This window comes from Bos taurus, chromosome 4 (assembly GCF_002263795.3).
Source record: "Bos taurus isolate L1 Dominette 01449 registration number 42190680 breed Hereford chromosome 4, ARS-UCD2.0, whole genome shotgun sequence".
Taxonomy (NCBI): domain Eukaryota; kingdom Metazoa; phylum Chordata; class Mammalia; order Artiodactyla; family Bovidae; genus Bos; species Bos taurus.
The window spans coordinates 12429002-12446438 of NC_037331.1; the positions used below are offsets into that span (position 1 = coordinate 12429002).

General features: G+C 34.8%; 1 protein-coding gene across 13 annotated transcripts in view; it reads left to right on the forward strand.

Moving 5' to 3' along the window:
* The window catches only part of PPP1R9A (protein phosphatase 1 regulatory subunit 9A), a 349347-nt gene that overhangs the window by 238121 nt on the left and 93789 nt on the right, over positions 1–17437 (forward strand). For 8 of the 13 annotated variants that reach the window (XM_024990823.2, XM_024990825.2, XM_010804004.4 and 5 more), the window contains 2 exons: positions 7706–7841; positions 13215–13280. In XM_024990823.2, the coding sequence (XP_024846591.1) occupies positions 7706–7841; positions 13215–13280 (202 nt within the window). The remainder of the gene's footprint in view (positions 1–7705; positions 7842–13214; positions 13281–17437) is intronic. The other 5 variants (NM_001076153.3, XM_059885698.1, XM_059885699.1 and 2 more) reach the window with 1 other exon arrangement.

A 17437-nucleotide genomic window follows, 5' to 3' on the forward strand; every position in this document is an offset into this window, starting at 1 on the left:
TAGACTTAGGGTGATCTTTCATAATGTATGAAAGTATCAAATCATTATGTAATACACCTGTAACTAACATAATATTGTTACATAGTATTGTCAACTTTATTTCAATAGAAATAATTAAAAATAAATGTAGAAAATTACTATGTTCATGGATCAGACAATTCTATATTATTAGTAGAATTAATCTACAAATTGATCTATAGATTCAAAGCAATCCCAAATCAAACATCAATGTGCTTTTTAAATGAAACTGATAAGCTAGTTTTAAAATTTATGTAGCTATTTAGATAACTTAGAATAGTAATTTTGAAAAGGGCACACATAATTGGATAACTCACAGCACTAGTTTCAAGATTAAGTATATTACAATGAAGGCAGTGTGGTATTGGCACAGGGATAAATACATCAATGCAAAAGACTGAAAAGTTCAGAAATCAGCACACAAGTACATGGTCAATTTATTTTCAGCAAATGTGCCTGAGTAATTCAGTGGTGGTAATGAATAGTCTTTTCAAAACATGGTATTGAAACAGCTGGCTACCCACTTGGAAAATATTGAACCCCCCTTTACCAAACATCATGCATGAAAATAAATTTGAAAGATTTCACCTACCTGATATAAAATCAAAACATTAAAACATTAAAAAACCTCGAATAGCCAAAGCGATCTTGAGAAAGAAGAATGGAACTGGAGGAATCAACCTACCTGACTTCAGGCTCTACTACAAAGCCACAGTCATCAAGACAGTATGGTACTGGCACAAAGACAGAAATATAGATCAATGGAACAAAATAGAAAGCCCAGAGATAAATCCACGCACATATGGACACCTTATCTTTGACAAAGGAGGCAAGAATATACAATGGATTAAAGACAATCTCTTTAACAAGTGGTGCTGGGAAATCTGGTCAACCACTTGTAAAAGAATGAAACTAGAACACTTTCTAACACCATACACAAAAATAAACTCAAAATGAATTAAAGATCTCAACGTAAGACCAGAAACTATAAAACTCCTAGAGGAGAACATAGGCAAAACACTCTCCGACATACATCACAGCAGGATCCTCTATGACCCACCTCCCAGAATATTGGAAATAAAAGCAAAAATAAACAAATGGGAGCTAATTAACCTTAAAAGCTTCTGCACATCAAAGGAAACTATTAGCAAGGTGAAAAGACAGCCTTCAGAATGGGAGAAAATAATAGCAAATGAAGCAACTGACAAACAACTAATCTCAAAAATATACAAGCAACTCCTACAGCTCAACTCCAGAAAAATAAATGACCCAATCAAAAAATGGGCCAAAGAACTAAATAGACATTTCTCCAAAGAAGACATACAGATGGCTAACAAACACATGAAAAGATACTCAACATCACTCATTATCAGAGAAACGCAAATCAAAACCACAATGAGGTACCATTTCACACCAGTCAGAATGGCTGCGATCCAAAAGTCTACAAGTAATAAATGCTGGAGAGGGTGTGGAGAAAAGGGAACCCTCTTACACTGTTGGTGGGAATGCAAACTAGTACAGCCACTATGGAGAACAGTGTGGAGATTCCTTAAAAAACTGAAAATAGAACTGCCTTATGATCCAGCAATCCCACTGCTGGGCATACACACTGAGGAAACCAGAAGGGAAAGAGACACGTGTACCCCAATGTTCATCGCAGCACTGTTTATAATAGCCAGGACATGGAAGCAACCTAGATGTCCATCAGCAGATGAATGGATAAGAAAGCAGTGGTACATATACACAATGGAGTATTACTCAGCCATTAAAAAGAAAACATTTGAATCAGTTCTAATGAGGTGGATGAAACTGGAGCCTATTATACAGAGTGAAGTAAGCCAGAAGGAAAAACACCAATACAGTATACTAACGCATATATATGGAATTTAGAAAGATGGTAACAATAACCCTGTGTACGAGACAGCAAAAGAGACACTGATAAAAAAAAAAAAAATCAGAACATTAACACTTTAAGAAGGAAAATATTAGGTTGGGACAAAAGTAATTGTGGTTTTTGTACTATTGAAATTTGCCATTTGATATTGGAATATATTATAAATAAATGTGGTTATGTTATATATCATTTTAATGCACATTTCTTGCTTTATGTTTTTTTGCTAGGGACTTATTGTTGTTCTTCAGTTGCTAAGTTATGTCCAACTCTTTGTGACCCCATGGACTGCTGCACACCTGGCTTCCCTGTCTTTCACCATCTCCCAGAGCTTGCTTAAACTTAGGTCCATTGAGTCAGTGATACCATTCAGCCATCTCACCCTCTGTCGTCACCTTCTCCTCCTGCCTTCAGTCTTTCCCAGCATCAGGGTCTTTTCCAATGAGTCAGCTCTGCGTCAGATGGCCGAAGTATTGGAGCTTCAGCTTCAGTCCTTCAGGGTTGATTTCCATTATGATTGACTGGTTTGATCTCCCTGCTGTCTAAGGGACTCTTAAGAGCCTTTACTTGCTGTTTATTTTCTGTTTATTTTAGACTATGGAAATGATGTTAGACAAAAAGCAGATTTGAGCAGTTTTCTTATTTGAGTTCAAAATGGGTCGTGAAACATCAGAGACAACTTGCAACATCAACAGTGCATTTGGCTCAGGAACTTCTAACGTACAATACAATGCAGTGGTGGTTCAAGAAGTCTTGCAAAGGAGACAAGAGACTTGAAGATGAGCATAATTGCTGGCCATCAGAAGTTGACAGTGAAAATTGAGAGTCATCATCAAAGCTGATCCTCTTACAGCTATTTGAGAAGTTGCCTAAGAACTCAGCCTTGACCATTTTACAGTCATTCAGCATTTGAAGCAAATTGGAAAGGTGCAAAAGCTCAAAAAGTGGATTAGCTGACCAGAAATCAAAAAAATTGTCAGTTTGAAGTGCCTTCTTCTCTTATTCTATGCAACAACAATGAACCATTTCTCAATCAGATTGCAAAATGCAACAAAAAGTGGATTGTATACAACAACTGGTGATGACCACCTCAATGGTTGGACTGAGAAGAAGCCCAAAGCACTTCCCAAAGCCAACTTGCACCAAAAAAGATTATGGTTACTGTTTGGTGGTCTCTTGCTTGTCTGATCCACTACAACTTTCTGAATCCCTGTGAAACTATTACATCTGAGAATTATGCTCAGCAAATTGATAAGATGCACTGAAAACTGCAGCCCCTGCAGCTGGCATTGTTCAACAGAACGAGCCCAGTTCTTCCCAATGACAATGTCCAACCACACGTTAAAAACTTGAACAAATTGAACTATGAAGTTTTGCCTCCTCCAGCATATTCACCTCTCACCAACCAACTACCATTTCTTCAAGCATCTTGACAATTTTTCCAGAGAAAATGCTTCCACAATTAGCAGGATCCAGAAAATGCATTCCAAGAGTTCTTTGAATCCCCAGCTACAGATTTTTATGCCACAGTGATAAACTTATTTCTCACTGGAAAAATTGTGTTGATTGTAATCATTCCTATTTGATTAATAAAAATGTGTTTGAGCCTAGGTATAATGATCCAAAATTCACCACCTCAAACAGAAATTACATTTGCACCAACCTAACTGGAGAAAATCTTTGTAATATTAAATCAGGCAGATTTCTTAGGTAGGAAGCACAAATCACAATCTTTTAAAAAAGAATAGTTTGGACTTCCTTGAAAAACTTAGGAAAATTTAAAGGCAACCCACAGACTGAGAGAATATAATAAATCACATATATGATTTGTGTGTGTATATCTGTATCTATAATACATATATATGTCAGGGGAGTGTGTAATTTCCTTGGTTCTGTCTCACTGCAGCAAAAATTTGAAGCAATGGAGTAGTGTTATACAGCCCAGTTTTATTCGGCAAGCAAAGGAAAATACATCCTGGAGGTGTGAGGGCAGGCCAGCCCAAAAGAAGTGAAGAGAAGAGAAGCCAGCGGCTTAATTTTGGCTCCCCTTTTTGTATGTTTTCCTCCTCCCCCTGAGCCTGTCCGATGTAAACTGGGCTAGCCAGGAGGGCTGTTTGCTTCATCTGAGGTTCTCACTCAGGTTCTTGGTCCTTCCTTTGTTCTATTTTTCCGGGCTTTTTCCTTTCTTTGTTTTTTTGCCATCACTATTTTTGACTCCTTTTTCCTATTCTAACTACCTAACATATATGTATCCAGAATATATAGAAAATTATTATAACTCAATGATTAATTTCCCAAAGAAAAATAACTTGGGTGATAAATGAACACTGAGGCATACTTTCACACTTATTTGAAACACATAAAAATAACTCTAAAAATTACTAACATCCAAGTATAAAAATTTTGACATTTAGTGTATTTGTACAGAGAATGGTAGAGTACTTCTTTTAAAATTGTAATTGAAAATAGCAAAGTATTATAATCAGAACTGTTAGTTGCTCAATCATGTCCAACTCTGTGAAACCCCATGGACTATAGCCCGCCAGGCTCCTCTGTCCATGGAATTTTCCAGGCAATAATACTGGAGTGTGTTGCCACTTCCTTCTACATAGGATCTTCTGAATCCAAGGATTGAACCTACATCTCTTGTGTCTCCTGCATTGCAGGCAGATTCTTTATCACTGAGCCACCTGAGAAGCCCAATCAGAGGAAAGAAAACATCAGTTCAGTTTATAAGCAAAATTAAACAGAGTTACTAACCAAAATAATGAAGTTAAAAAATATATGGAAACTATATTATGGAGGCATATTATTTGTATTTTTAGAAAGATAGAGCCATATATTAGTGTGAAAAGATTTTAAAAAGTGAATATTAATTTGTTGAATAAGAAACATAGTATCAATGAGGATGTATCTAAATGACTAGATGGCAATAAGTAAATGTCTTCTGTGACTTTCTCTTTATATATTTTTTCTTACAGGAATTACATTGACAGGATTTCCCCTTGAGTATGTCTTGAGACCACATCCTTCCTCATAGCATCTTGCTCCAATCTTAGTGAACTGATTTACTTCTCCTTTGTTTTAGTTTTTCATTTTAAAATCACAGACCAAAAAAAAAAAAAACCCTACATTTTTTTCTTTTTTTTACCTTCAGAGTCATAGTGACTTAGCAAAAAGTCAATGCCTCCTTCTTATTTACTCACATAGAGTATGCCATACCTCAAAATGTTTTTCAAGTAGTTTTTGCATTTTAAAGAGAATGTAAGGGATTTCTGTGTGTTGATTTTATATCCTGCAACTTTACCATAGTCATTGATTAGCTCTAGTAATTTTCTGGTGGAGTCTTTAGGGTTTTCTATGTAGAGGATCATGTCATCTGCAAATAGTGAGAGTTTTACTTCTTCTTTTCCAATTTGGATTCCTTTTATTTCTTTTTCTGCTCTGATTGCTGTAGCCAAAACTTCCAAAACTATGTTGAATAGTAATGGCGAAAGTGGGCACCCTTGTCTTGTTCCTGACTTTAGAGGAAATGCTTTCAATTTTTCACCATTGAGGATAATGTTTGCTGTGGGTTTGTCATATATAGCTTTTATTATGTTGAGGTATGTTCCTTCTATTCCTGCTTTCTGGAGAGTTTTTATCATAAATGGGTGTTGAATTTTGTCAAAGGCTTTCTCTGCATATATTGAGATAATCATATGGTTTTTATTTTTCAATTTGTTAATGTGGTGTATTACATTGATTTGCGGATATTGAAGAATCCTTGCATCCCTGGGATAAAGCCCACTTGATCATGGTGTATGATCTTTTTAATGTGTTGTTGGATTCTGATTGCTAGAATTTTGTTAAGGATTTTTGCATCTATGTTCATCAGTGATATTGGCCTGTAGTTTTCTTTTTTTGTGGGATCTTTGTCAGGTTTTGGTATTAGGGTGATGGTGGCCTCATAGAATGAGTTTGGAAGTTTACCTTCCTCTGCAATTTTCTGGAAGAGTTTGAGCAGGATAGGTGTTAGCTCTTCTCTAAATTTTTGGTAGAATTCAGCTGTGAAGCCGTCTGGACCTGGGCTTTTGTTTGCTGGAAGATTTTTGATTACAGTTTCAATTTCCGTGTTTGTGATGGGTCTGTTAAGATTTTCTATTTCTTCCTGGTCGAGTTTTGGAAAGTTGTACTTTTCTAAGAATTTGTCCATTTCTTCCACATTGTCCATTTTATTGGCATATAATTGTTGATAGTAGTCTCTTATGATCCTTTGTATTTCTGTGTTGTCTGTTGTGATCTCTCCATTTTCGTTTCTAATTTTATTGATTTGAGTTTTCTCCCTTTGTTTCATGATGAGTCTGGCTAATGGTTTGTCAATTTTATTTATCCTTTCGAAGAACCAGCTTTTGGTTTTGTTGATTTTTGCTATGGTCTCTTTTGTTTCTTTTGCATTTATTTCTGCTCTAATTTTTAAGATTTCTTTCCTTCTACTAACCCTGGGGTTCTTCATTTCTTCCTTTTCTAGTTGCTTTAGGTGTAGAGTTAGGTTATTTATTTGACTTTTTTCTTGTTTCTTGAGGTGTGCCTGTATTGATTGCTATGAACGTTCCCCTTAGGACTGCTTTTACCGTGTCCCACAGGTTTTGGGTTGTTGTGTTTTCATTTTCATTTGTTTCTATGCAAATTTTGATTTCTTTTTTGATTTCTTCTGTGATTTGTTGGTTATTCAGCAGCGTGTTGTTCAGCCTCCATATGTTGGAATTTTTAATAGTTTTTCTCCTGTAATTGAGATCTAATCTTACTGCATTGTGGTCAGAAAAAATGCTTGGGATGATTTCTATTTTTTTGAATTTACCAAGGCTAGCTTTATGGCCCAGGATGTGATCTATCCTGGAGAAGGTTCCATGTGCGCTTGAGAAAAAGGTGAAATTCATTGTTTTGGAATGAAATGTCCTATAGGTATCAATTAGGTCTAACTGGTCTATTGTATCATAAAATAAAAAAAAAAAAAAAAAAGATTTAAATTGGCAGATGCTAGAATAGTCTTGGACAAGAAGAAAATCCTATCTATGAAACAATTATGACTTTTTATATTTCCTCTCTGCAAACAGTGATTAATTGCAAAGTGGGAAATATTTTCCAGTAAATAACTCACATATTTGGACATTTTTGGATGAGGGGTGACAAAAAAAAACATATAACTTTACTTGAAGAGAAAGGTAAAAACATTTATTTAAAGTCTTTTGTGAAATAAAAAAAGTCTTTTGTGAAAGTGATTAATTCATTAAAATTAGGAGAGATGTATTAGAGAAAAACTTTAGAAAGGAAAAGGACGAAAATTATATTGTGATTTTAAAAGTTTGGAAGACAAAGAACATAGCAAAAAGGAATTGAATAGAGTTAATTTTTAATAAAATTTACTTGAATAAAAAATAAATAAAGAGAATGTAACTGTGGAAATGATTCTAAAGTTCAGTGTTACAGAAAATTATGACCTTGCTTTCATTTTGTAGGGCATCAAAAATGTGTAAAGTACTGGAGGATGGATTACATCTGTTTTGTCTTCTCCTAAAGTAATAATTTTTGTGGTTCTTTACTTTTCCTCTTTTCCTTTGGTCTGTGGCTGCAAAAATCACTTTAATTGCTCAGCTAACCTTTCCTTCTACCCAAGCATACCTTTAAAAAAACAGGTAATATTATTTTTTTGAGGCTTGATATACTCTGATGAAACGTGAAGCTTATTTACTTTGCTTAGCATTCCTTTTTTGCTGGAGAGCCTGACTATACCAGTTCTCTTTAACTTTCATGTAGATTTGTTATTGGGCGAGAAAAACCTGGACAAGTGAGTGAGGTTGCCCAGTTGATAAGCCAGACGCTGGAACAAGAAAGGCGCCAGAGAGAGCTGCTTGAACAGCACTATGCCCAGTACGATGCTGACGACGATGAGGTGAGTTGCGCTTGCAAACATTCTTCTTCCTTCATTTCTTCTTACTACATCCCTACTCGATAAAACTCTCTTCACCATATAACAGTAAGACAGATCTTTGCAGTTTTTCAAGGAGAATGTGTCAACCTCATCCTCACAAAAAGGAAATATTGCTTGTGTTTGTGATTAGCTTATCAATCAATTAATGGTATCATATTTAAAGTATGAAGTCTTCTGGATCGAATAAGCCCTCTTTTACCATTATTAAGATACATTCATTGAAACAAAAAAAGGGTAAAAATACCAAAATATAAATACTAGCTATCTTGGATTTTTCTCTCTCTGCTTTGTATTTTTCAATTTTTTTCCAAATTTTCTACAGTAAGTATGTAACAGGGAACACTTTTTCAAAAAATCAGTAATCATTTTGAATGAAAAGACATACATACATATACAAACATACACAGAAAAAGTACTGAAAATTGGTGAGTTTTTTAGAATTTTTTCCCCCCAGGAAGAGAAAGTTCTTTGGATCTGCTCACTATGATTTGTGCTCACATAATGCAGAACAAAGCTTTTCCACCAGCACATATTCCATAGAGTAGATCCATATTGGAGTAATTTTGCATCCTGCTCTCTGTAAAAGATCAAGCAAATGAATAGAAGCTAACCCCCAAGTGAAAACGACTCTCCGGAACCCTTGTGTGTCGTAATATAATACAGATGCTGGTCTATTTCTAATGTGAGTGCCAAATGTACGTTGATATAATGGGACAACATACTTTTTTATAAACATGTTAAACATGCATATGTTTCACATTGACATGTCAAAGGATCCATCAACAATGTAGCTGCAGTGTTTCATGCTCCATAAACATAGTGAATATTCAGGTAAAATAGATATTCTTTGTTATACCAGCTGGTAGAAGGACAGTGCAACTTCATATGTTCAACCTCTACTCATCTGATATATTATTTTTCCAGAACTTTTTTGGTTTCTATCAAGGACCTAGTAAAGATTAATAAAGAGACATTCAAATATTTTTCATGTATTTTTAGTGTGGAATGTTTTAACCCAAATATATATTCATTTTTCACTTGCTTGTAGTATAATGAGGATGTATGCTCTCTTTATTATAGTAGAAAATTTTTTCAGTGGTGCTTCAGTCAACTATTGATCTAAGAATAAACATCAGACTATTCTTCATGTGAGTGAATTAGTTTCTTAAAATTCTATTTAATTGATTTAGTTTTTCACTTTCAGAATTCATTTTAAATGGCAAGTATTTTTTTGAAACAAAAACAGCGATTTCCTCAAATGTTTGAACTTTCATCTTCCCAATTTTTCAGTTCTCTGCACAAGTATCTTGTGTTTTATCAGAGACGCTGATTTGCTTTGGCTGCAAGCCTGAATTAGGATCATTGCAGATTTGGCTGTTACCTGCTCACTCTGTTAGAAAAAATTTGGACTGAAGTTCAGGGGAGTACGGGTGACATCAAGTGGTGGAAGGTGAGGAGGCCAAATTTTCCAGTCGCTGAATCTCAGTGTCTTTGCTTAAAAGTACAGGGCCAGTTCCTTATATTCCATAAAGCATGAGGAATAAAGCATCAGGTCTAACAAGGAAAGAGGGAAAAATCAGATATTTCTTTAATTAAGGCTTCCCAAATGAACATTTTAGATCACATACTACATATTTTCTCCAGTTATTTTGAGGAATAGATCACATTCATCTGCCAAAGCTTTCAACCTAAAGTTTTGTGGTTTTTTTTTTAGTGTAAGATTTTCTCTAATAATTTGAATAAATGCATAAGGAATATTTGTCATTCAGTGTTTATACTTAGAAATATACAATATGGATTTTGTTTATTTGTTTGTATGCCTGTTCGAGGGGACTTCCCTGGTGGCTCAGCGGTAAAGAATCTGCCTGCAACACAGGAGACCAGAGTTTGATCCCTGGGTTGGGAAGATCTCCTGAAGGAGGGTATGGCAACCCACTCGTTTTCCTGCCTAGAGAATCCCATGAACAGAGGAGCCTGGTGGGCTACCGTCCATAGGGTCACACAGAGTTGGAAATGACTGAAGCGATTTAGCAGCAGCAGCATGCCTGTTTTTAAAAGGAAAGCAGAGTGGATTGTCACCTGAGCAGATATTCTCAGGGGCAAGGAGGGTAAATAAATATTCAGTGCCAGGCATTCTGCCGGGTGCCTTTCCTACATGCTTTCAGATAATCTTTATAACAAGCAGAATAGAATCTTCCCCCACCCCCTTTTTCTAAAGATGTAATAATTGAGGCTTTTTCTAGTGGTATAGCTAGTGGCTGCCAGATTTAGAATGGGAAAAGAGTCCTTCTGGCTCCGAAGCCTGGACTCCTTGCAACACACTGCTGATTTTGAATGGAGTAGACAGATGTGTCTGTCTGTATCTAGGCACACACAGAGTAACTGGGACACAAGAGATGCTGGAAGGATTCCCGTTTTGGGTAATGAAGTTTCTTGTAACACCTAGGTTCTGGAATTCTTTGTTCTATAAATTCCTATTAATAGGGAGATTGAAGAGTTATTTTACTATAGGTAAATACTTAATCCAGAAGTAGCCTGTGAAGATAGGGCTTAAAGGGAAGAATAGCTGAGTATACAACTATTCTAAAAAAAATCGGAGTTTAGTTTTAGGTTAAGCTTTTTCTTCTGCCTGCAAGTTGTTGAAATAGAAAGCAGGTGTTTGCTACACCAAGTAACCTTCACTTTATTGAAAAGGTCAAGGAGCTCTTTCTCATTGTTTGTTTCTCTCTCATGTTCCTTTGGGACGTATCCCTCTCCCTTTCTTGTGCCTGCCTCACCAAAGCATGCCCAGCTAAAACCAACCAACACACATAATTGTCTGTGTGTTGGAGAGATGAAAGGTCTGCAAATAGTGAAAACCCACTGTTGTGTAAACATGTCAATTTATTTACTTGATTTAGACTTATTTTTATTAATGTTTCCAAGTGTTTTTAAATTGATTGATTTGAGTGTTATGTCCTTATTTTTTATTTATTCTCTCTCTGTGTTAATGAAAAGTAAAATACATAATGAAAATAACCAATATTGGTTATCCAATGAGCGATTTGGATGGTCCTTGAATAATTTATTAATTTCATATGTAATTGAATAATTTATTGATTTACATAGCCTTGTTAACCCTGAGTTGTGTAATCAATCACTTGGTTTCTCATTTTTCTTACCATTTATAGAATTATCTTGTGATTTCAAAGTTAGAATCATTTTTATTTGATAATATCCCCCATGACATTCCCTAGGCCAGCCAGGAAAACCTCAAATTAAATGCAGAACGACCAGGTTCATCCAGTTAATTTCCAGAGCCAGCACTTAGATCAGCATTGTCTACTGCTGCTGCTGCTAAGTTGCTTCAGTCGTGTCCGACTCTGTGCGACCCCATAGACGGCAGCCCACCAGGCTCTGCGGTCCTTGGGATTCTCCAGGCAAGAACACTGGACTAGGTTGCCATTTCCTTCTCCAATGCATGAAAGTGAAAAGTGAAAGTGAAGTCGCTTGGTCGTGTCCGACTCTTCGCGACCCCATGGACTGCAGCCCACCAGGCTCCTCCGTCCATGGGATTTTCCAGGCAAGGGTACTGGAATGGGGTGCCATTTCCTTCTCCGATTGTCTGCTGAAGAAAAGATAACTCTGGTTTTGGTCACATAACCCAGGGTTGATTCTAACTTGGAACCTGTCACATTGACAGAGGGGAGTTGGTTGCTTGAATTGCCTATAAGGAAAACATTGCACTGTGAGGAAATATATCCTGAAAATGTAAAAGAACAGTGGGCATCTTATCAGAACCGTATTGAGGATTAAGAATGTTTTACCATGTATTGTGTGTGATTATATGTATCTGTTTTAATAGTTTAATAAATTATAAGTCATACTCCAGTAGAATTTAAAATATACAGATAATCCCAAAACTTCATTTAAATTTCTGAATTTTCTGTTTTTTTCCTTCAAATATTTAAACTGGAAGAATTTAAAATAAGCGAATGCCCAACTCAATTTGAATTGGATTCCTGTTTCTGTTCATTCTCTGTTAAACATTCTGATTTTTTTTTTAAGTTAAAATGGCTCTGCCTAACAGCTGAAAATTAAAAGAAAGGATACTTTAAAGAAGAGGGAGATGTAAATCTGAACTACTGAAAAATTTTAAATGTAGATCTGAGTGTATCTGTGATAAGGCATTGTACTTCTGGATTTATAAAATTATCGTTCATTTATTTTTCTTTCTTTCTTCTCCCCCCGCCCCCCAAAAAAAACCCCAATCTGAAAGGTAAGCATGGAGGATTTCAGTAAACCCCTCAGTCAGTCAGCACTATCCCATGAAATCCTAAGGTTATAGTAAATTTTTCAACTAGATTTTATTTTCAGTAACAAATTTAATTTCCATTCATATGCCACAGCTATTAGTGTTTACCTTTTAAGGCACGATGATGTAATTCTGGCATATGTTTTGTGTCACATGAGTCACGTATTTGTATTTTGGGAATTCGTTTCTATCAAAAAGAGCAAAATGTAATGCGAAACCCTGTGGGCTTAGGTTGGAAATGAAGTGTGAACCAGTACTGTACTACTTTTTAAAATTAGGACGTATGTAATGGTTGTTCACATTAAAATGAGTTATTTTACGTACACTTTTAAAATTATATGATTATTTTGCTTTTGCTTCTTTCAATATTAAGATATAATATTTATAAGACTTTGAAGTCTTAGATTATAGATGACATTTCAAAGCCTTTTTGTGTGGTAGTTTGTAACAAGATTAATTATCACTCCAGAAACCGAGGCTCCTTCTCTTAAAATATAATTTAATCTTTCTTTCATAATTTGTTTTTATTACTAGAAATTATTATTACAACTACATCATGACAGCATTAGTTTATTTTTTTAGAATCTTTTAAAGTATTGAATACAATTTAGAGCAGCTGCCTACATGGATAAGCATTTTTATTGCTTGTGTTAATATGTAATAATTAGAAACAGAAATATAATGCAAGTTATGGTTTGCATAAGAGTTAAAGGTTTACAAAAATGTAATTTTTATGTGAAAAAGCATTAAAGGGATAACATTACATTTGACTTACTCTATTTGCTGTTCCCGTTTGGAAGCAGGTTGTGTTGTACAAACAAGAGATTGCAGTTACTGTGGATGGCCTTTCAATAATATGAACTGGCTTTATAACTGGTTACATGGTTGAAAAACTAAGAGTTTGGGCGTATTCCCTTAGTTCTTGAAAGTTTATGTTACAGTAAGCACTGGAACTTCAGTGGTCTTCCTTCCTTTGTATTACGCTGCTGTCTCTAGTGGAGGGAAACGCGTGTTTTAATTTTTGTTGTCAACCATTTTAGAACACTGTGGCTGAATTGCAAGGAGTGTCTGGCAACTGCAATAACAATAACAACTATTTCCTAAAGGTTTGTTTTTTGGTGGAAAATAATGCTTATCTTTACCTTCCTGTTTCATGTGTGAAATTAAAAATTCTATGTGTCTTATTAACTAGCTCTGTGCTCAGAAGAACTTCTCTAGAACCATGTGTTTTGTATGTTGAATAACAATTTGAAAATAATCACTCAAAAACTAGTATTTAATTCTGAAACATAGCACACAATGTAGTCACAGGGTCTGCAGTTTGGACTCACTTCCTAATATTTCACCATGGATGTTTTTAACACCTAACATTTTAAATATTTTGTAATTCATATTAAGGAGAAGAAAAAGATAACTAACAATAGAGCTGTATGGTATTTATAAAATACAATATACACAGCAATTTAAATATATTGTCTTTAAATTCAGTGATTATTTTTATAAAAGGATCATTTGATAAAGGTCTTAATTTTTAAAAGAACTAAATGCATATATCTTTCAATTATAGTAGTACTTATTTACATGACATATTGTAGGCATACTAAAATGTATAAAAATATTTTATACTTTAAATAATAAAATAATTCTCACTATCTTTAGCTGCTAGTAACAGTGATAGAATAACTTAGAAATGGAAAGTCAGGTGTATTGAAAAGGGAGATTGAATCAGTTCTAATGAGGTGGATGAAACGGGAGCCTATTATACAGAGTGAAGTAAGCCAGAAAGAAAAATACCAATACAGTATACTAACGCATATATATGGAATTTAAAAAGATGGTAATGATAACCCTATATGTGAGACAGCAAAAGAGACCCAGATGTATAGAACAGTCTTTTGGACTCTGTGGGAGAGGGCGAGGGTGGGATGATTTGGAGAATGACATTGAAACATGTATATTATCACATGTGAAATGAATCACCAGTCCAGGTTCGATGCATGATACAGGGTGCTCAGGGCCGGTGCACTGGGATGACCCAGAGGGATGGGATGGGGAGGGAGGTGGGAGGAGCATTCAGGATGGGGAACACACACACACACGAAAGACAAAATAAATAAATAAAAGGGAGATTGCTTTATGGTGATTAGAGGAGCCAGAAAAATAGAAGAAACACAAAACCTTTCAACTTGTATGCAGACTCCAATTTGACTGGACTTTTAAAATTATTATATTTAATCATACCCTTTGGCTTATGATCCCAGATCTCTACTGGTGGTTATTGTCATTGAAACCCAGAATCATAAGGTACTTGGAAGACATTGTTAAAGATTGTGTTCATTTTTGGTCTTACCTAAGCAATGCACACATGTGCACACAAGCACACACACACTCAAACACACTATACTCAAGAGGCGGCATACTGCTCTACTTGAAAGGTCCTCTCTAGTAATATTATTTGTATGTAGAAACATTATTATTTATAACATTGAGCAGAGACAGGAAGATGTAGCATGTGAAGGGAAATTAGAAGTTAGAACAGAAAACTTTGTCTAAATAATGCCATCTTTTTGTATCTCATCTTTGGGGTTTATTTTTGTTTATTATAATTCAAGTGATTGGAATATGTTTTCTTATTTTCTTTCCAACTACCACATTGTGATATGAATTCATGAGCCAGATACAAAATATCAGGTAAAATTTAAATTAAATTTAAATTAAATTTATCTCAGATTACAGACTCTATACTTTCTAGAAACCATTCTAGAACAATTCAGTGATGAACTGCAGAGTTAGCAATGTTACACAAATGCCATAAAAACAAACACAAATGACAGCATTTTCCCAACTTTAAAAACATTTATGAGTTGAATTTAATTTTTTACCAAAAAGCTCTAAAATGCTAAAATGCACAGTGAGAGTTGGGCCTTATTATCCTGGGAAACTAACTTTCCAGTGGGCCATAGGGATCCTGTGGTTCCCCATGCTTTTGCGTCTCCTGTTTTCTCTACCTTGAATGCCATTCCCTACACTCTTTGTTGCTCTTGTTAATCCTGTTCACCTTTCAGGACTCTGTTTAGGTTTCATCCATTCCTCCAAAAGCTTTCCTGGGCTCTCTCAGCTGGGCTGAGGGCCGGTTTTTATTCAGTCAGCAGCACCTTGTGTAGCTTTCTCTGCCACTTTTTATCTACCACTCGTTTGTAAACTCTTCAATGGCAGCTTTCAAATAGCTGCTTGACTTGTAATACTTGGAGGGATGAGCGCAACACTGGGCAGTTAGAGGAAGCCAAGACATTGAATCGAATTGAATCACTCAAATGATATTAAGATAAAGAGTGGAGACAAGAGTTAAATGAGGAGAATGACGTTTAGTTAGGAGCATAATCTGAAATAGTGAAGGAAAAATGGCATAGAATACAGGGATAAAAGAATCTAGGAATAGATTGGAGACTGAAGTTAGGGAAAGGACTTAAAGGAATAAGCTGTACTTGTCTTTGGCACTTTGAGGGTTAGCACCTTTCTGTGGGCTTTTTCTATCACATTTTAATTGTTTTGAGAGACTATGAATTTACAAGAAGACCTTATCTTTATCACATTGCACCAAAATCTTCTGCATGTAAAGCCAAGAAAAAAAAATATTAATGCATATTTCATTCCTTGAAAACCTTTGGGACCTTGGAAATAGCAGCCTGGTGACTCATACTGACATGACTGCTTTTTAGTCATAACTGAATAAACATGTAGTAGGCACAGAATAGTCGAAATGGCCTAAGTGATACCAAGATCTATACTGCATAGATCTTCTCCTGCCCATTGTATGAACTAAGAAATATCCTTCAATCATAGAAATCATTCCTGATACCAGGAATATAGTCAAACCTTTAGAGCGTGAAATGTATATAATGAGGTATATGGCCTTGGTACCAGCACCAAATAATGATGAAAAAGATTTGTAAGTTATTCCTATTCAAAAGAATAAGAAGTTCTTCCCTACTCAAAATAATACAAAAAATCCTAAACAAAATAGTAGCAAACCATATTCAATAACATAAAAAAGATATCATGGCCAAGTTGAGTTTAGCCAATAATGCAAGTATGGTTTAACACTGGAAAATCAGTCACTATTGCATCTGACATTGTACTGAAAGGCATAAAGAAATAATTAAAGAAAGAAATTAGAAAGAAAGAAATAAGAGTTATCATAAGAGTTATTATTACCAAGTGATTGTCTGTTTGGAAAATCTCAAATATATATACAGAGAATACATTACAGATAGAAATAATATATGATTTCAGTGAATTTGCTGGATACAGAATTAATATAAAATATAACATCTATTTCAGTGTATCTATATAAAGAAAATAATTTATAAGCTATTTACCTTGTTAAAGGCAAGAACATGCCTAACAAAAGATAAGTATGACCTTCATGGAGAAAAATACATTCTATTGAACTTTATTAAAGAAAGCTTGCATAGAAAGACAAAAAAAAAAACTCTTGTTCGTGGATTAGGAGACTCAATAGCTTAATTCAGTCAATTTTCTATAAGTGAATTTATATATTCAATATGATTGAAATAAAAATGATTCTAAGGAATTTTTAGATGGAATTTGATAACCTGATGCTCAAATATATATATGAAAGAATAATGCATCAGAAATAACCATGATATTTCACATGGTATTTATTATTAAGAGATATTTATTATATTATATTAAGAGATATTTATTATTAAACTGTAGCAAGTTAGAACCTAGGACAAAAGAATGGATAAGTCGGTCAGTTAGCTGAGAAACAGACCCTCCCACATAGAAAATTTGTTTGTGACACAGATAACATTCTAATGAGTTGAGAAATATTAGGCTTTTCAATGAAGGGTAAATGGTAAAATTGCAATCCTCATCTTAACCTGAGCTCAAAGTTCATTCCAGATGAATTATTACTCAAATGTGAAAAGAAAAGCTGTAAAATTTAGGATTCAGTATAGAAGAATATCTTTATGACTTCAGTGTAAGAAATGGTTCCTTACATGAGACACTTAACAAATCCATAAAGGAAACAATTGAGAAAATTGAGTGCATTAAGATTAAGAACTTCTACTTATCAAAAGATTACTTCTGTGAAAACAGACATACCAGAAGCTTGAAGAAAATATTTGAAAAAATAAAAAACTGAAAGAAACCGATATAAAAAGTCCTCTGTGAGCCAACGAGAAAAGTCTACATATACACTATTGACTTGAATAGTCATACTGTAGGAAAAGAG